Raw genomic sequence first — 20658 nt, forward strand, 5'->3', positions numbered from 1 at the left:
AATCCTTCTTTGCTTAAGAAGAGAGGAAGAGCTTTTTTAAATACCCTGCTTTTCTCTACCCGAAGGAGTCCCAAATTGGTTCACAATTCCTTTCCCTTCTTCTCCCCACGACAGACCCCCTGTGAGATAGGTGGGGCTGAGGGAGCTCTGAGAGAACTGCTCTGCTAGAACATCGCTAAGAGAACTGTGACTAGCCCAAGGTGCTGGCAGCGGCTCATGGTAATTGCAGTCCATGAAGAACTGGAGAGCCACATTTTGGCTACCTCTGTTCTAGACCTAGAATAAGGCAGTGTTAAAAGTTCAATGGGTATCATAGAATCATAGAATCATAGAGTTGGAAGGGGCCATAGAGGCCATCTAGTCCAACCCCCTGCTCAACGCAGGATTAGCCCTAAGCATCCTAAAGCAGTATGATTCCAAAGGAATGGCCATGTTAGCTTGGTACAATACAAATCAATAAAAAAGTTGAGGCTATGTAGTATTACCAGTTTGTTTGTTTTTTAAACAATCTTGGGCGGCTAGACTTCTACCCCTTCCATTCAACATAGCGTTGCTCTCTTGTAAAGGAATCGTCTAATTGACTCCCCCTTTTGTTTGATTTTGCCTTACCCAGGGGAGCTTCTACGTACCCTCCGAAAACTGCATGCAGCATGCACACAAGTGGCATAAAGACCTTTGCCTCCTCCTGCTGAACGCTTACGAAGGACTCCGCATGTACTACGGCATCATCATGAAGGAGATCCCTGGTCTACCCCAGCTTAAGTTAGGTAAGGGGGTGGTTCTTGCTTGCCGGATGGTGTTGTGCAGCTCTGATTGGACGATTAAGGTTGGTGTGGCCTGCTTTTGCTACGCCCCCCTGAAGGTGCCAAGAAATGGCATACGAGCTGGGAAATGTTGCCAACCAGCTCCTTGTACTGCTGTGATTCCCCAGCATTGTCTTGTGTAATCTGCTGTTAAGTCCTGCAGGGCTCCTCAGCATTCTCATTTTTGTCGCTTGTGTGTTGCTATTGCTTCAGGTTGTTGCCTCTGCAGTTTGAGTCTATGTTGCATTACTTTACGCCTGGTGCACTTTATGCCTCCCCGCTCCTTAAATGTTTACGGAAATATGTTGGGCGCCTAGTGTAATATTGAATAGACCACTAGAGGGAGCAACATTTAAATTGAATCAAATGGAAGCCGCTTTGAGATTCCTTTGGGTAGAGAACAGCAGTATATTAAGAACCAATTCTTCTTCTTCTTCTTCTTCTTCTTCTTCTTCTTCTTCTTCTTCTTCTTCTTCTATAAGACGGAATCTCAAAGCAGCTTACAGTCTCCTGTTTTTCCTCTCCCCACAACAGACAACCTGTGAGGTTGCTGGGGCTGAGAAAGTTCTGAGGGAGCTGTGACTGGCCCAAGATCACCCACCAGGCGGCATGTGAAGGAGTGGGGAATCAAACCCGGTTCTCCAGATTAGAGGTCACCACTTTTAACCACGACAGCCAACTGGCTCTCAAAGGCATGAGGGGAATGGTCAAGAAGTCAGAGTCCCTCAATGCGGCAAGAAGTTCTAAGTGGCTAAATTCTCATCTGAAATGGCATCCATGACTGCAGGTTGTCCTTGCCCATAACATGTAGTTTGTCTCTGAGCGCAGACTGTTCAAATATTAATGACATCTATTTTGCTCTTAGCTGCCACCTCAGCATTTTTGGCATTTTAATGGGTCTCAGTGCTAAATCTGAAGTACCGTGTATGGAGTAAAACCTGTCGAACTCACTTTTCATATCCATCTGTCCTATGGCAGCCTCCCAAAAATACTACTAGATACCATAGGACAGGGGTAGTCAACCTGTGGTCCTCCAGATGTCCATGGACTACAATTCCCATGAGCCCCTGCCAGCGTATGCTGGCAGGGGCTCATGGGAATTGTAGTCCATGGACATCTGGAGGACCACCAGTTGACTACCCCTGCCACAGGGTTCCTCAGAAACTGCATAAGAAGTAGCATTTCATCTATTTGAATCAATTTTTAAAATAATTGCAAACTTCCTGCTTTCCTCATTGGGAGATGTCTTTTCTTCAATCCTCCATATCCAAGAGCAGTTTCCTTCCGTTCCTACAATAGCTGTGCTTCTCCAGTGATCAGTCTCCCTTTCTTTCTCCTAGAGGATCTTGCTGTGGAAGACACGCTGTCCCAACTCTCTGCTGAGGTTCAGGTACTCACTCGACGTGTGAAATGCCTATTGAATTAGAACGCACAATCTGTTGGTAGAGTTTAGATATGCAAAGAGGGCGCAGCACCAGGCTGCTTCAAAGAATTTTTTTTTATTGTGAAGAGAGAAACAACTTTGTATAGAAAGAAAGGTAAGAGTCTTGGTCTGGGAAGCGAGGCAGGTGCAGAAAAAAAATTCGGACCGTTTCAGATTCGGCTGAATCCAAAAAAGTGACAGGTGATTCAGGTGCTTTAGATCAGGGGTAGACAAACTGCGGCCCTCCAGATGTCCATGGACTACAATTCCCAGGAGCCCCCTGCCCGCGAATGCGGGCAGGGGGCTCCTGGGAATTGTAGTCCATGGACATCTGGAGGGCCGCAGTTTGACTACCCCTGCTTTAGATTCAGCCCAAATTGGTTCAGGCCAAATGCAAAATGGCTTGCATTTCTTTTTTTTTGGTATGGACATACTTATTTCTGCATTTTCTTTCTAAAAGTGGCTGCCCAGATCTTTTTGCAAAACTCTGAATCTAACAACGAAAACACCATTTCACCCTTGTTGATGTTCCTTATCATCTCTAACTTCAGAGGTATACTGTCTCTGAACATGGAGGACGGACGGACTCAGGGGGAAGGAAGGAAGGAAGGAAGGAAGGAAATAGGGGTTCTTCTTGAGTTCTGTCTTTTTACTCTTCGTCCCTTTCTGAGTCCATGTTTAAAAAACAAAACAAACAACTGTCCACTCTGCTGAAAAAGACGGGAAGAAACAGGAAAGGATGGGCCGGGAGACATTTTGCATTACAGAGGGAGCAGCGCCACCTAGTGGACACTTTATGGTTAGCAGTCAGAAAACCTAAAGATTCGATGGACAAGAGGGCCAAATGCAAGAGGCCAACCCAGGACGTGTTTACTTAGAAATAAATACAATGTAGTCCAGTGGGATTTTTTTTCAGAAGTATGTATAAGGTTGCAACCTTAGTAGACCTCATTAATGAAACAGTTGTTGACAATTTCCTTCCTTCCTTCCTTCCTTCCTTCCTTCCTTCCTTCCTTCCTTCCTTCCTTCCTTCCTTCCTTCCTTCCTTCCTCCGTCCTCCGTCCTCCCTCCCTCCCTCCCTCCCTCCAGCCCTCTTCCTTCCTTCCTTCCTTCCTTCCTTCCTTCCTTCCTTCCTTCCTTCCTTCCTTCCTTCCTTCCTTCCTTCCTTCCTTCAAATCTCAGACGCTAAGCAGAATCAGCCCTGGTTAGTATTTGGATGGGCAAACATGCCAATATGATTCTGAGTCTGGCAATGGCAAACCATCTCTGAACTTCTCTTGGCTTGCAAACCCCACGGGCCGGCCATGAATCCGTTGCGTCATGACAGCAAAAAATAAAGACAAGATCTGAATTACAGCCTTATATATTCCCTGACTTGAATGGCTTTAGGAGGATATAAATCTGGTTTAGGATTATGCTGTAAATAAATATAAGGTGTCAAATCACACTGTGGAGTTATGGGGCCATTTCTAAGAAGCAATATACTGCTTCTCTCAACAACAACAAAAATCTGCTTTGATGCTGTCCTTCTTCAGCTAAGGGATGCTGCTGAGTTTCAGAACTATTCCGTTACGGTCCCAGCAGTTCAGGCTCCAGCAAGGGCCTTTCCCTACTGAAAGCAAAATGGCATTCAGTGCTTTTCTCACCCATACCAGAGGAATTTGCAAGAATCATAGAATCATAGAATCATAGAGTTGGAAGGGGCCATACAGGCCATCTAGTCCAGCCCCCTGCTCAACACAGGATCAGCCCTAACCATCCTAAAGCATCCAAGAAAAGTGTGTATCCAACCTTTGCTTGAAGACTGCCAGTGAGGAGGAGCTCACCACCTCCTTAGGCAGCCTATTCCACTGCTGAACTACTCTGACTGTGAAATATGAAGGCCAGAACTGTCCACCGGTTTTGCATTGTTTGCATGAAAATAGCATACAATGTGTACATGGTATGATAAACACGGAAAATTAAGACATTTGCGAAAGAGAAAAAGAAAAGAGAAAACCCAATGTGCAGTGATATTTCCTAAAGCAGTTTGGTAAATGTCAAAATGTCAAAAAGAAGACAGGGAACCATCTTTTTCTGACTTTTAATGGCGAATAGGAAGATCTCCTAAATTTTATCTACTAGATTTTACTGTATGAAATGGCAGGATCCAGCTGCAAACTGTCACTGAAGTGGATCGAAAATCTGTGGATTAGCATGGGGGGGGGGGGGAAGCACCCTTTTATTTTTGTTCGTCATTTGCCAATGTTTATGTTGTGCCATTCTAGATGCTGAACAATCCCGAGAAGATCGCAGAGCAGATCAGCAAAGATCTCACCTGGCTTTGCTCTCACCTTTCGGCTCTCTGGACCCAGTTTCTGGAGGTGGTAACCCTGCATCCTGACGTCACGGCCTATCTGGTTCAGGAGCACCACACTCTAAGGGTAACTCCACAAAACAATGCCCAATGATACTTGACTGAAGAAACTGGTGCAATCAATGTTCTTAGGGGTTGGATCCAGCCAATGTGTTAACTCAATCTCACCCAATTTCCTTTTTTACTAAAGCTACTATCCCATAATACTTTCATCCGTTCCCTTCCCATCATTCCAGGTATGGCCATTCGGTAGCTGAAAGGCAACCTATTCTCCCTTTTTTTTACCAATGGAAATGTTGGCTACATCCAACCCTAGGATACTAAATTCATCCAAAGTCATTACTAGTTTCTTTTATGCTGGTTTAGGGATTCCTTGGAGTCAGACATTCCAATGCAAAGGTTTTGTATCCAAGGTTATACCTTAGTTATAAGGGTGCAGTCCACTGATTCCAATTGAATGAAGAGGAAATGGCAAATTTTTGGCAAAATTTCCAACAATGTCAAAAGACGGATTTTCGCAGTACTGTCATGTTCGTCTCTGGCTCATGCCCTGGCGACTTGACCAACACCCCATGGTGTAAAATCCCAGAGGAAGATCCAGGGGAGAGACTTCCACCAAGATTATCAGAAGAGTAACTCACGTGTTTCTTCCCAGGTAAGAAGATTCTCAGAGGCTTTCTTTTATACGGAGCAAGAAAAGCTGACAGCGTTGACTTTTCAGGAAAGCCTGTGAGTAACTTTTGCTGCATTTCATCTACATTGTTCTGCATAGACATACTTTTGGATATTCCCCATTTTTTTATTTTTAGAAAAGACACTACCAAGTGGGTTTTTGGCATAGAGGTCCCCTCCTTTGTGGAATTTCAAAGACTGTTAATGATTTCTAATGAGGGTGGTGTAGCTTAAAGATTTCTGAACTCCTCCAGGTTCAGATTGTATCATAATACACGCTTGGAAATATGCCAATTGTCAGGGATCCCATCATGATTGTCCATCGGAATTCACAATAGCTTGAGCGCATGCACACCCAGATTTCATGCCTATGCGTTGTCTCTTACTCCCAACGGTGCTGCCACAGCAGAGACATAACTAATTCCTTGGCAAATTTACATCTGTCCATAACGTCTCTGGAAAGGAATCCAGTCTTAATGTAGATGCCGAACTTTTCGTTTTTGTGGGCGTAGTTTTGCAAAGCCAGCTTTCTGGGAGCGGGGAGTAATAAAACAAAATAATAAATAAAAATAAATTAAATGAGTTAAGTTGGCATAAAATATAGAATAGATTGAGAAATAAAGAGTGGGATGGATCGTAGCCCTTTTAACTTTAGGCTCCCCTCTCCATCCACTACAACCAAAATAATTGTAGAAGAAGAGTTGTTTTTTATATCCTGCTTTTCCCTACCCAAAGGTTTCTCAAAGAATCTTCCAATCTCCTTCCCTCTCCTCTCCCCACAACAGATACCTTGAGAAGGAGGTGAGGATGAGAGAGCCCTGAGATTACTGAAGAAGAAGAGTTGATTCTTATATGTGGATTTTTTTTACCTGAAGGATTCTCAAAGCAGCTTACAGTTGCCTTCCCTCTCCCCAAAACAGACACCCTGTGAGGGAGGTGAGGCTGAGAGAGCCCTGATATTATTGCTCGGTTAGAACAGCTTTATCAGTGCTGTGGCGAGCCCAAGGTCACCCAGATGGTGGACTGTGGAGGAGGAGCGGGGAATCAAACCTGGCTCACTAGACTGAAGCCGCTGCTCTTAACCACTACACCAAGCTGGCCCTCTCTTTAAACTCAAAGGCAAATGGCAAACCACCTTGGACCATCTCTTGCCCTGAAAACCATATGCAGTCACTGTAAGTTGGCCACAACTTGAAGGCTTCTGGGGGGAATCATTAGACTAGAGCAGGAGTAGTCAACCTGTGGTCCTCCAGATGTCCATGAACTACAATTCCTATGAGTTGGTTTACGGATTCCTTGGAGTCAGACATTCCAATGTGGGAATTGTAGTCTATGGACATCTGGAGGACCACAGGTTGACTACCCCTGGACTAGAAGAAGACTTCAAACTTAGCTTAGTAGAGTGGTGAGATCCAACCAAACCCAATGTGCTTCTTTCTCCATATATTACTAGATTTCCTGCATTTCCTTGAAATCCTTTTTCTATATAACAGGGAGCCCAAAGTGAAGAAAAGCGAACGAACGAACAATTTGTCCATAGCATTCCAAGCAATAGCAAAGTAGCCCTGAACATTTGCATTTGCTTTCTCTCCTTCCTTTTGCAACAGTGTCCAGCACCACAGCCAGCTTTGTTCAGACGTCCGCAATTCCGGGTACCTCACCAGCATGCCCCCCTTACCTGTAGAGTGCCTCGACATCGACGGAGACTGGAGCACGCTGCCAATCATTTTTGAAGATAGATACGTAGATTTGCCTTACAAAGGTGCGTCACAACGACCCCTTTCTTCTTCTCCTTCCCCCACCCTGATTTTTGGGCTAATTCACTTGCATGAATGAGATGAATGTACCGCTTTGGCCTATTATGCACCGGGGGGGGGGGGATAGCGCGCATTTGGGGTGGAATGGCGGCGACTAAAATCACCAATAACGCACGGTGCCGGCTGCAACCGGCCGCAGATTCAGTGCATGCCACCGAAAAAGCCGCGTTTGCGAAACGCGGAAGAAAACGCAGCTTCTGGGTGACCGGGGCGCAACCAGAAGCGGTGCCGGGGTCGCTGTGTGCATAATCGGTTACTCTGGGTTTTGCCGCCGTTGCGTCCCATCCCGTACATAAGCAGTTTGCTTCGCTTCTTCCCCCTCCGCGTTTTCCATGTGACCCGAAATCGCCATTTCGGCGGCCGTGCATAATGGGCCCTGGTCTGTACTCACAAGCAATTCAAGATCAGGATTTCTGGGAGGGAGACGTGTTCCAGAAAATGGTTTGCAGTGAATAGTAACTTTCTAAATGTTAAGGGGAATGGATGTGACTTAGTGGAAGAGCCTTTGCTTTGCATGCAGAAGTTCCAAGGTTCAATCCCTGGCATGCACAATTGGAGGTTTGGCTTATAGGTCATGTGAAACCCCTCTGCCTCAGACCCTGGAGACTTGCTGACAATCTGAGTGGACAATACCATTTTGGATGGCCAAAAACAATCTGATTCAGTATAATGCAGCTTTATTGTTCCGGTTGTATCTATTCAGGGTACTGCAGAGATCTGTGACTTTTTCTTTTGCTCTTAAAGCAGGAACATATCTGCTTTTCTGGGTAACAGACCTCAGATTTCTAAGTGCCGATTGATTTGTTTATACTTTCTCATTTTTAACTCCGTACGTTCAATAGACAGTATTGTCAAAGTAAAGAAAAGAGCATGAGAAGGTGGCATATTCTCATCGGATCTATAAAACAAAAGGGCTGACAACCTTGTACAATATTTTAGACAGATAATAAAAATAATAACAATATTTTTGTATCCCGCGCTTCCTAGATAGCTCAGGATGGGTAACCCAATGGTTTAAAAATGATCAATCACATAATAAAATCAAAATATTAACACATGAGCCTTCGGGGAGGGCGGTATATAAATCTAAATAAATAAACATAAATCATTTTTTTAATAAATTTCAATAGCCCCGGACTAATTTGAGATGGGGGCCGGGGTTCAAGATTCTTGGAGGTCCGATTTTTTTTCTGTTTCAGCAGTGAGGACAGCACTTTTTGATGGTCTATTTGAGCCTCCACCCTAGGCCTGTTGGAACAGCTCTCGGCACCCCAGGTGGACACTTTCCGATGGTGGAAATTCAGCAGCAAGGGGGCACGTGTTCCCGGGGGAGGATCCGGGTGGGCCCCAGTGCGCCGCTGGCTCTTCCTGTGGGCGGGATCCCAGCAGCAAGGAGACCTGTATTCCCAGTGGGGATCTGGATGGGTTCCAGGGTGCTTCTGGGGTCCGGGTTCTTGTGGTCTTCTGACTGCACGTCAGGCTCCCTTTCCCATGCTGTGCCAACACTCTTAGCTGTGGCCTTTTTTAAGCCAACGGAAATGTCTGCCTGTCTTCCTTGAGCCCAAAATGCCCTCCTGCAAGTCAACAAAATCCCTAGCGATTGAAAGATATCCCTGACCACAAATTCATACCTCGCTAGAAACTCTTCCTCAAGTCGCACATCTATTGAATAGTATCTAAAATGTTTATTTTTTCATGACAACATTCTTGAGTTGGGAGTGTGTGTGTGTGTACATTTCTGCCCACAAATGCTTGTGAAATAGCTGCCCTCTGTAAGAAGAATGAAGTCTATGAGGTGTGCATTTTCCCCCCATGCAAAAGTGCTAAAAGGCTTGTGTTTATCTTCCCCCTACTGTCTTTTTCAGTTCAGGGCTTGGACGTGTGGTCAAGCTATGCGGTTTCTTCTGTAGACAATGTGCAAGTGGACTTGGCAGATAAAAACAAGATGCCCTCTTCGGACGATAACATCGAACTAGCGAAAGAGGTTTTCACACAAGATACCTCATTCATCATCCATACAGACAGGATAAATAGGGAATCGGTGTATGCTTGCAGCTATACGGAAGACAATCCCAGCGTAGCTGAGCGTTTTGAGGACTGTAGCGCAACTCAGGTATATGAAACAAATAGAGATGTCCACACCCCTGAACACCTTTCATCCCCAATTAGCAACATTCTATCTGGTTTGCAATCAGAGCCCTTGAAAAACAACGCAGAAGGTTTTCGGACACCCGGGGAGTTTTCAGGAAATGATAAACACGCAATGGGGGAGACATATTTGAATGGAAACCCAGCTTGTCGGGGTGTCCATGAAGAAGAACCAGTGCTAGTCATGACAGCCCTCTACGATGGTGGCCCTTGTGTCCCTCACACACTGCTGGAGGCGACTGAATTGAGCCAAACAGCCAAGCATCCTGGATTCACGCACCCCTCCAATAAACTCCCATTTAGCGAACAGAACAGCCTTGAGAAAGCCGTCGATCCAGGTGGAGAGGCCGAATCACCAGCCTTGAATATACTTGACATAAGTGTCCATTTTGACCCTTTGAGCCAAACCGAAGACGTTGAAGAGACCGACTCTTTTCAGAAGGAGCGAGGAGTGCCAGAATGTGAAGAATTCAGTTTGACATCAGGGGCCATCAAGAGATCTTTGTCGCTCATCTCTGACTCAGGAATCGAAAGCGAGCCCAGTTCGGTAGCTTGGTCTGATGCCCGGAGCAAGGCCTTAGAGTTGCCCGGCGACCGGGAGATCCTCCACCATCTTGTTCGAAGACACGTGATCCACCGGAACTCTCTGGAAGGGGGACACACGGAAAGCAACGCGAGTTTGCCCAGCGGCATACAGGCCTCGCTCACCTCAATTAGCTCCTTGCCGTATGAGGAGGAAGAGAGGGAGGTCGAACCGAACAAGTTGACCAAATCGATTTCTGCTCCTCAGATCAGTAGCCCCGAGGAGTCTCTCGAGGATAAGGATATATCCAAACTTGCAAAAACTGTTTCAGATCTCGCAGAGGGACCGTATGTGGAAATACGATATGCCAGCTTGGCATTAATGGGAAGTCTTTCTGGTGGTCAAGATGACAGAGAATGTGATGGGTCCTATGTGCCCACTGCCACTGATCTGAAACAAAATGGCCGCTGTTCTCACTTACCCAAAGATGCTAAAGGCTTTTCGAAGATGGCCTGTAGATTGGAAGGCACCAGAGAACTTTGCACTTTAAAATTAAATTTAGGTAGTCCCGTTCATCTCAACGAATATGGGGAGGGGAATAATTCATGCGAGAGCCCAAGTCTCTATTCTGCAAATGGAGAGGTTTTCTCCCGCTCTGAGGATCACGCCCCCGACTTTTGCTCTGCCCTCCCTTCCTCAACAGAGGTCTCCAACGAAGTCTCCCCAAAGGATTCCCGCGGTAATTCTGTTACCCATGGCAACTTGACACTGTGCAATTCAGAAACACCTACTTTTCAAGAAATTGAACTGGACAATAGGTCTGGAATGGAATCATACTGCACAGAACCAGAAAAAGCAGAGCTCAGGATTTTGGCCAATGGCTACTCTGTGGTTCCAGAAGCGTTGGTACTGGAGAGCAAGAAGGCTGTTGAGGTTGTCAATTTGTCCGTTTCTTGCACAGCCACGTGTCTTCCCTTTTCTTCGGTCCTGAAAGATTCTCCACCCATGACTGGGTTTTCCTCCAAGCAGGTGACTTCTCCCATCACCCACCAACCAGTGGGCTCCTTCGGAGTCATCTCCTATGGGTCCACAGATACGGCGGAGGAAACCAATGAAAGAATGCACAGGTAAATTAGTTCTAGAACCCAAGAGGCAAAGCACACAAGTAGTGAGAATTCCATGTTTGGGCTTCCGTATTTCTTTAAACAGAGATTTAGGAATGCAAGGGCCATGGGGTCTATCAGTGGGTGGGGTAGGAGGAGGAGAGCCATTTGGCCTGGTCCTCTCTTTCATAGAGGGCTTCAACTCTAGTCTTCTGATGTTATATCCGAAAAAGGGTACATGGACAGTTGTGGAGATACATTGACAGAACTGAAGGAAGACAGTGTTTGTCATACAACTTTGAACTTGTGTTACATTTCTGGGGCACATCACCCATACTGCACCCTAGAAGACGAAGAAGAAGAGTTGGTTCTTATATGCTGCTTTTCCCTACCCAAAGGAGGCTCAAAGCGGCTTACAGTCGCCTTCCCATTCCTCTCCTCCACTACAAATTAATATCCTTTTCTGTTGGGGAGGTAGGGAGCCATGCAGGTTTTGGGTGGAAGCAGAGGAGGCTGGAAGAAGGGCCACAATGGGCCCCATGCAGCTCTCCCCAAGGCCTCAAAAAAAAAGCGGGCCATGCCTCTCTCAACCTCTGAGAGGCTCTGGGAAGTGGTGAATTCAGGTCAGACCCCTGATGCATGGGGAGAGAGGCTGCCGACGTGATGATATCAATTCTGGCACATGCTGGAAAAGATGTCATTGGATAGCTGGAGATGGAGGGTGATCTGGTATTTATGCAAAATCTGTATAGTAAACACCGTTTTACCATAGAGCAGGGGTGGCTAAACTGTGGCAAGGGCTCATGGGAACTGTAGTCCATGGACATCTGGAGAGTCACAGTTTGGCCGCCCTTGCCATGGGATTTCCTCAAATATCAGAATATCCAGCACAGCTGTTGGTGTGATAACATCACTTCTGAAGTGTGCTTTTTAAATAGAAGAAGAAGAGTTGGTTCTTATATGCCGCTTTTCCCTACCCGAAGGAGGCTCAAAGCGGCTTACAGTCTCCTTCCCATTCCTCTCCCCACAACAGGCACCCTGTGGGGTGGGTGAGGCTGAGAGAGCCTAGATATTCCTGCTCGGTCAGAACAGTTTTATCAATGCCATGTCAAGCCCAAGGTCACCCAGCTGGCTGCATGTGGGGGAGTGGGGAATCAAGCCTGGCATGCCAGATTAGAAGTCTGCACTCCTAACCACTACACCAAAATGGCTCTCCATAATTAATTGATTGATTGATTGATTAATATTTGTATTTATAGTCCACCCCTCCTGAGCCGGTCATCTCAGGATGGCTTACAGCAGTGTGAACAATAAAACTATATAAAACACACATAAGAACCTCTAAAACTGTTAAAGTCTAACAGCATGATAGCAAACCAAGCCATTGTCTGCTATCCCTCCATAGAAGGAAGGGGGATATAGGAGGAGAACCCCACTCGAAAGCTCACACCTTGAATAAATCTTTGTTGATCTTAAATAAATCTTTGTTGGTCTTAAACGTGCCACTGGACTCTGATTTTGTTTTGTTGTGCTGCTTCCAGACCTACATGGCTACCCACTTGAATGTATCTTTGGAATAGGCTGTGTAGAGTGTAGCGTGGGGGAAGACGCTGTCTTTCTGTTAGAAAACTGAGTTGGGGTTTAGACTGAGATTGGAAAATATGAATAGGAATGTTACCATTTTTATTAGATATAGCTACCAGAACTCTCCTGCTCCCCTATTCATATAGATGGTGAAAGGTGCGGTACAGTTTCCAGGCCAACTCTTAACTAGTGTATTCTCCAGTTTTTATCAGGCCAAAGAAGAATTTAAAAAAGAAATGAAGATCGAAGGATTTCTGTACAGTGATCTGCCTGCCCTAGCTTCCGATGTCCCGTATTTTCCACCCGAGGAAGAGGAAGAGAATTTGGAAGAAGGGATTCACCTAGTTATCTGTGTCCATGGGCTGGATGGTAAGGCCAGAGGGAGAGAGGAATGGTTGGGTTCTCCGAATTTGGAATGTTTGCAAATGGGAGTCAGGAGTTAGCATTTAGGATGCTTTGGGGTGATCTTGTGTTGAGCAGGGGGCTGGACTAGATGGCCTGTATGGCCCCTTCCAACTCTATGATTCTGTGATTTGGGGAAAGGTGCCCAGTTGGGTAGGGTATGTGGACGTCAATGAGATATTAGTAATGATGCTGAGAACACCCAGGTGGCCTGATCTCTAAGTAAATGTTGTATATTCACAGAAACTGATAAGTAGGCTTTCTGAACTCTAAGTGGGACATGGAGATCTCCCAGAATTCCAGCTGATCTCCAGTCCAGAGAGATCAGTTGCACCTGTGAGTTGTAACCTGCTATCCCCCAAAAGTAAATAGTCTACAGCAGGGGTAGTCAACCTGTGGTCCTCCAGATGTTCATGGACTACAATTCCTCTGAGCATTCGCTGGCAGGGGCTCATGGGAATTGTAGTTCATGAACATCTGGAGGGCCACAGGTTGACTACCCCTGGTCTACAGTGTGCATGTATATCTTCTGGAGAAGTGTCAAAATGTATTCCCAGGGAGATTTGCGGCTCAGCTTTCAAAAGGGGAACAGGGAATTGGCAGTACTGTGGCATGATCTTACAAAAGTAACAAAAAATATCGTTGTTGTTATTATTAATCATGATAATAGTGGTAATTATTAAATTTGTATACCACCTTCCCAAAATGGATCAGGGTGGTGTCTTCTCAATAAAAGAAGAAAGCATGGCAACATTTGCAAGTACCCAAAGGTTGACATGTGGGTAGATTACATGTTTTCTTTTGCAATTGGTGTCTTTGACAATGGTGTGTTGTCTTTGAAGGTAATAGTGCTGATCTACGGCTGGTGAAAACATTCATCGAATTGGGCCTTCCTGGTGGAAAGCTTGATTTCCTGATGTCCGAACGGAACCAGGTATTTCAGTCTTCTGCATCTCTGACCCCTATTAACTCCGTACAATCCACACTGAATCAGAAACTTGACTATAGATATATTGGTAAATGTGCTCAATATTAATCATGATGTCATTGATGTATGTGAGTGGAGGGGACGGGTTGTATATAGCAAGGACTATGGATGGGTAGGAACCAAACCATGAAGCAAAATTCTTCATGAATTTCACCCTATTTGTGGCTCAGGAACAGGAGTTCATGAAGGGTCTCCCAGTCATGAACCTCTCTGAAATGTTAGGGCAGTTTGTGGTGGTTTGTCTCTTTAATCCCTTTCCTCTGAGTCCCTTTAATCCCTTTCATTCTGCTTGTGAAAGCCGTAAAAGCAGCTGAGCAGCAGGGAGGAGCTCCAGGTGAGCAGCTCTTTCTGGCTGTCATCTGCACTCCTTTTAAAACGATGACAGCCTGAAACAATTGCATGCGGTGGAGCACCTCACTGCCCCACATCTGTTATTTTTAGCATGGCACGGCGGCGGCCCCCCTCTCCTTCCCCCTTCCACTTCTGACTGGGAAGCTAAGCAGGGTTGGTATTAGGAGGATGGACGGACAGCAGCAGGGCAGCAGCGGTGGCGGAAGTGGCAACAGTTGTGGAGGAGCCTCCCACCTTCCTCCCCTCTCCCCCCCCCTCCGACTGGTTAGCTAAGCAGGGTTGGTATTAGGAGGACAGACACCCAAGGAAGATTCTGCAGAGAAGCGGGGAGGTTCACCGGGGCAGGCAGGCAGGCAAGCAGGCAGAAAGAAGACCATGGTTTTCCTCTCTGCGTTTTTCTGATCGAAGACCGCATTTACTTCCTCGCCGCCTCGCCCGCAGTTGCACAGGCCCGGCTCCCATGTCGCCTCACCTCCTCTCCACATGTTGCTGCTCTCTGGACCCGCTAAACAAAGAAGGCGGAGTCCGAGCGGCAGCCAATCAAGAGAGACGCACGGAAGAATGTGCATGGTGGGCAGCACTGAGCTCAGCGCTGGAGGGCGCTTTGGGCTGAGCACGGCTGGGGCAGGCAGGGCAAAAGAAACCCCGGAGGAACAGCACAGCCGGGGCTGTGGAAACGCCAGGATGCTGCGGGACATTCTAACTATGTTCCGGGATGCGGGACAATGGGGGGAATTCCGGGACCACCTGGCTATTCTCGGGGCGTATGGTCACATTAAAATAATAATCCAACAGAGAACAAAACAAAGCGGGGCTCCACTACATACTTTGTGATTGAGTGGAATTTTTCCTGGCTAGGTAACATGTGCGATGTAAGATACCAAACTTTGTAGGAATTCATTAATTATCTGTGCAGACAAAACAAACAGGAGCCTATATTTAGTTTACGAGCGAGTTTAGTGGAAGGCCGTATTTCAAATTGGATATGCTCAGTGTTTTCCTGCTGAAAGAGCTGCAATTAACAAGATGGATTTTGCCACCCAAAAAAGACCCCCCATTAATTACTAGATATATTTTCCTCGAATTTCTGTCCCAGCGTTTGTTGATTATTTCCCTGGCATCTCATTTGCTTTCAATTTGATTCACAGTCTATTTGATGATGGCAGGGAGGGGAACACAGTTCCAAATGAGAAGCATTTGGCTCCCTGATTCTTTTAAATTTGTTCCTTTCCTCTTTTTCTTTCTATCCCAAACATCAACATCATACCGAGCTAACAAGTTGTGCAAGTGCATTTCTGGCCCTCGTTAAGTAGCAATTAGCGATCCAATGCAATATGACATTTTGTTGCAGCCATGCCATTATGCGGTAGCTTTATTATGGTCAACATTCATCAGTAATATATGTTGATTGCAGCTGTCCAATACGTGGAAATAGCTGGCCCGAATTTGCTAAAATAATACAAAAATAGGACTCTGATTCCAAAATTTCTGGTTTGGCAACTGCCAGACTTTGGAAGCACAGAACAGAGTTCGTGGAATGGACAGATTAGCAATAGGCCAAGAGTGTGTAGGAGTTAAAAGTGTGTAGGGCCTCTATGGTCTAAAGGAGAGAATACCTGTGACTTGACAGCTTTGTGTAAATTCTATTTACTGCAATGAATTCCTGATGGGATGTGATCATGAATATCCTTTAAATCAGTGGTCCCCAACCTTTCTGAGGCTGGGGACTGGCAGGGCAACTGCCCCGCCCATGCATCGCGCATGTGCGGCCCAAATCGCGCATGCACGGCACTTTCACGCATGCACGCATGCGCGCATGCGCGCATGCGCAAAAGTGCCGCACATGTGCGATTTCGGCCGCGCATGCGCAGTGCGTGGCGCAGCCCTGATTCCCTCTTCCCGCCCTCCCACAGTAAGAAGCTTCCCGGGCTGCAAGCTTGTGGCCTGGGAAGTTTTTTACAGCGGGGGGGGGCAGGGGGAGCTGCGGCCTGGCGCCATGGCCTGTGCCGGGCCGCAGCCCGCAGGTTGGGGACCACTGCTTTAAATGATATCCGGACTCGCTCCCTTGAACTGTTTCTCAATGGAGTTTGCAGGAACACAAATCCCACAAACTGGTATTTTCTGACAAGCACGACATCCACAATAACGGGTTCTGCACCTCCTCTAGGGGGAGACATTTCTCTACTAAATCTGGAACAGGGTTTGAATCCTGATTCTTATGCTGTTGATTACTTTTTGTCCACTGGCCGGATCAGTAACTCTCTGTTTCTTTTACCTCTGTTACAAGACAGATATAATGCCTTGTTTTATTTGGGCACGTTTTTTGACACTCATTTAGAATAGGGCTCTTAAGTACGCGGAACTTCCAATTCTGGCATGAGGACATTGGTGGTGCCAATCTATCCCCTATCCATTCACGAAGTTTCACAAGCTGATGCATTGTCCTACCTGGGATACCTACCTGGGATCAATCCGCAAGTTGATAGCCTTTCAGCTTTCCTCATTTCACCCCCCCCTCCTTAGGGTCCAAAGGCAGAGGGTGCAGAAAGATACACTGAGGTGCTCCTGAAGGTACTTCAGTCTTTGTCAAGTGAGAAAAATCCTTTTTAAAAAAAAAGATATCTGGTCAAACATTGCCATGAATGTTAGAAAAAAATACACCTAGGACTTAATTAAAATTCTCTAACATCGACAAGACAAAAATGAACGCCAGAAAGTTCTCAGAGGCTAGGATTTCGGAGTTCTGCAATGCAAGAAGGAGAATAGGCAAGATTAGGAACACGGTGCATCATTTTGTCTAATTCATAGAGGTTGGGAGATTCAGCTTTTATTTTTGCAGAACTGGGGTGTCTTAATTCAGCTCTGGTTAGTACTGGGATGGAAGACAAGCAAAGAAGTCCAGGAAAGCTGCACAGAGTCAGGTGATGGCAAACTAACTCTGAATTTCCCTTGCCTTGAATATCTATGCTAGGGATTCCCAACCAGGGTTCCATAGAACCCTATGGTTAGATAAATACTTTCCAGTGGTTACATAGTCTTTCCCTGATGCTCAGAAGGCCGCTGACATCACTAGGTGTTACTGGAGCTCACATCCCCTGTTTATTTACAGGCCTAGTCTCTTTCTCCACAGTGGAAATGGTAAATGATTGATCAATTGATTGGCTGGCTCCCACACCTTACTTCCACGCCCACTTCTCTGAAAGGTCCTGTCACCTATTCTAGGGTTCCTCAAAGCCTGAAAAAAACATTCCAGGGTTTCCTCCATGGTCAACAGGCTGCCCTACAGGATTGTCATGTCAGCAAAAAAATAAAACTGTAGACCAGGCTTTCTCAACTAGGGTTTCCAGGCAGCCCTGGAAGGGTTTCCCAAATGGGTGGGAAAAATTGTTAAACATTTATTGGGTGGTATGCCCATATATGGACATGTTGACCCACCCGTCCCATCTCAAAATGACCAGTGATGGGCCTGGAGGGTGTCAGAAGGGGAAGGGTCCCCAAATGGATATATGCTCGTCTATGTTTCCCAACAACATCCTGCACAATCATGCCACTTCTGGGGTTTCTCAAAGCCTCAAGAGTGTTTTAGGGTAAAAATGTAGAAAATGGATTAAAAAGACTGCTATAGATTACTGTAATTAATGTTCATCTGAAATAATGTTTATGGTGTATTCTTCTTTAATCTTTAAAAATATCCAAAAACATATTGTGGGTCCCCCAGTTTCTCTGTAAGGATGGTCTCAACATGACCCCTTTATTTTTTGTGTCCACAACAACACTTAAAATGGAGTGAGACCAACCAATCAATTTCATTCTCTCTTTTGCAGACAGACACTTTTGCCGACTTTGATACAATGACCGACCGATTGTTGGATGAGATCATTCAGCACATTCAGTTGTACAATCTGTCGATCTCCCGAATAAGGTAAAAAGCGAGACGAGCTCGAAAACTGGTATGGGGACACCAGCTCCAGCTTGGGACAATCCATGGAGATGTTGAGGGCGGAGCCTGAGGAGGGTGGGGTTTGGGAAGGGGAGGGACTTCAATGGAGTCCACCTTTGAAAGCCACCATTTTATCCAGGAGAACTGGCTTCTGTCACCTTGGGGTCAATTGTAATCCCCAGAGATCCCCAGGGACCACTTGGAGGTTGACATCCAACTCTGGAAATGAAGTTGTGAAAATGCTTGAACTACATCACAGTGAAATAAACCACACTCTACATGTCTCAACAGCTTCATTGGACACTCCCTTGGCAACGTCATCATCCGCTCAGTATTAACTCGGCCCAGATTTCGCTATTACCTCAATAAGCTGCACACGTTCCTATCATTGTCGGGGCCTCACTTAGGGACCCTTTACAACAACAGTACTCTGGTTAGTACAGGTAAGTACAGGTTCACTGGGGAAATAGTTGTATCTACTGTAAGAAGGACTTCGAAGAGACCACAAGTAGTGATGTCATCTTCTAGAGGTTTCTTGCTTTTGTCATGAGATGTTATAAGTGAAACTGGTTTTGTAGATAATGAAAGCAACTGGGAGGAGGGTGGGCATTTTGGTGGAAGGTATGGCGTGACCTGGAAGAGAAGAAGAAGAAGAGCTGGGGGCTGATTTTTACTAATCAAAGGAGTCTCAACGTGGCTTATAGTCACCTTCCCACAACAGACACTGTGAGAGGTCAGTGAGGCTGAGAGACCTCTGAGAGAACTGTAAGTGTCCCAAGGTCATCCAGCTGGCTGCATGTGGAGGGGTGGGGAATCAAACCTGGTTCTCCAGATTAGAGGCCGCTGCTCTTCACCATGACACCAAGCTGGCAGGATGGTCTGCCTTCCTGACCTCAAGAGAACTCAGAAACTAAACAGGGTTAGTTCTTAGATGGAAGACCACCAAATAAGTCCAGGAATGCTACACAGAGGAAGGCAATGACAAACCACCTCTGTTCATCTCTTGCCTTTAGCACCTCAGGAGGAATTGCCCAGCCAATGTCCAAACACATGCACTGTCCCCCATTTTGGGTCCGCATGGTATTGGAAAGTGTTGTTAAATCACAGTTGGTTTATGGTGACCTGTAGGGCAAGGCTTGTCAAGGCAAAGGTTTTCTGCATTTCAGCTCTGGACCAGGGCTGATCCTGGTTAGCTTCCAAAATCGGAGGAGATCAAGCTAGCCTGGATCATCCAGGTCAAGGGAATAGTCATTCAGAGGTACTTTGCCATTGCCTGCCTCTGTGTTGCAATCCTGGACATGTTTGGTGGTCTCCCCCCCAAGTCCTAACCAGGGCTGATCCTGTTTAGCTTGTGAAATCTGATGAGGTAAGACTAGCCTGAGCCACCCAGGTCAGAGCCCTATAGACCTTGGAATCCTTCCGAAGAATATTTTCTGTTGAGTAGATCTTGAGTAGGCTTTGGAGTGAGGTTCTTCTCATAAGCCACGTTGGAAAGAAATGCCTGTTTCATTAAGGTCTCGTTCATCACGTACATTTGGGTCATATGCTGTTCAATGGTTGTTCCAGGCTTGTGGCTCATGCAGAAGCTGAAGAAGTCCGGGTCGCTGCTGCAGCTGACGTTTCGGGACAATGCGGATCTGCGGAAATGTTTCCTCTATCAGCTGAGCCAAAAGACGGGTGAGTAAGGATTGCATTTGAACTTCTGGCCAAACAGGCAAATGTTAGAGACGCTGGGAAAACAAAGACTTGGCAGGCAAATTTCCCCACGTCTGTTACTTCTTTCTAGCCCCGCCTTCCGCCCTATGCTTAAAGCAGAACTCACCCACACAAATGAAGTTGCCTTATACCAAATAAGACCTTCTTGGTCCAGCAAGATCAGTATTGCCTGCTCAGTCTGGCAGCTCTTCAGGATCTCAGCCAGAGGTCTTTCATATCTCTTGCTGTTTGAACCTGGGACCTTTTGAATGCAAAGCAGAGAGGCTCTTCTGCTGAGCTGTAGCCCCTGCAAGTTCTAAGAAAGACCAGACCATAATTATAAGTGGCCTCCCAAAGTGGAGTTTCTGTCCCGAACGTCATGTACTATTCCATGCTTACCCATTGTGCTGATTGTATCGTGATTATGTTTGCATTTTCCACAAGCTCCCCTGCAGGAGCGTAAGCTAATACACACCATGTTTTCCCTCGCCCCAGGTCTTCAGTATTTCAAAAACGTCGTTCTGGTAGCCTCACCCCAGGACCGCTATGTCCCGTTTCATTCAGCAAGGATAGAAATGTGTCGACCTGCACTCAAAGACAGACATACCGGTAAGCTTCTTTCTGCATTCAGATTCCAGCCGTATGAGAAACTGGAATGCCCATGACACACTCAGCCTTCCTTCTTACCCACTGGCATTCCCTACAGCAGGGGTAGTCAGCCTGTGGTCCTCCAGATGCCCATGGACTACAATTCCCATGAGCCCCTGCCAGCAAACGCTGGCAGGGGCTCATGGGAATTGTAGTCCATGGACATCTGGAGGACCACAGGCTGACTACCCCTGCCCTACAGGAT

General features: G+C 46.3%; 1 protein-coding gene across 3 annotated transcripts in view; it reads left to right on the top strand.

Moving 5' to 3' along the window:
• The window catches only part of FAM135B (family with sequence similarity 135 member B), a 124317-nt gene that overhangs the window by 95984 nt on the left and 7675 nt on the right, over positions 1–20658 (top strand). For all 3 annotated transcript variants that reach the window (XM_077351441.1, XM_077351444.1, XM_077351443.1), the window contains exons 8-19: positions 614–767; positions 2144–2193; positions 4494–4649; positions 5238–5311; positions 6862–7016; positions 8937–10869; positions 12632–12798; positions 13674–13765; positions 17995–18092; positions 18402–18553; positions 19677–19787; positions 20301–20414. In XM_077351441.1, the coding sequence (XP_077207556.1) occupies positions 614–767; positions 2144–2193; positions 4494–4649; positions 5238–5311; positions 6862–7016; positions 8937–10869; positions 12632–12798; positions 13674–13765; positions 17995–18092; positions 18402–18553; positions 19677–19787; positions 20301–20414 (3256 nt within the window). The remainder of the gene's footprint in view (positions 1–613; positions 768–2143; positions 2194–4493; positions 4650–5237; positions 5312–6861; positions 7017–8936; positions 10870–12631; positions 12799–13673; positions 13766–17994; positions 18093–18401; positions 18554–19676; positions 19788–20300; positions 20415–20658) is intronic.

Source organism: Paroedura picta, chromosome 9, assembly GCF_049243985.1.
Source record: "Paroedura picta isolate Pp20150507F chromosome 9, Ppicta_v3.0, whole genome shotgun sequence".
Lineage (NCBI taxonomy): Eukaryota > Metazoa > Chordata > Lepidosauria > Squamata > Gekkonidae > Paroedura > Paroedura picta.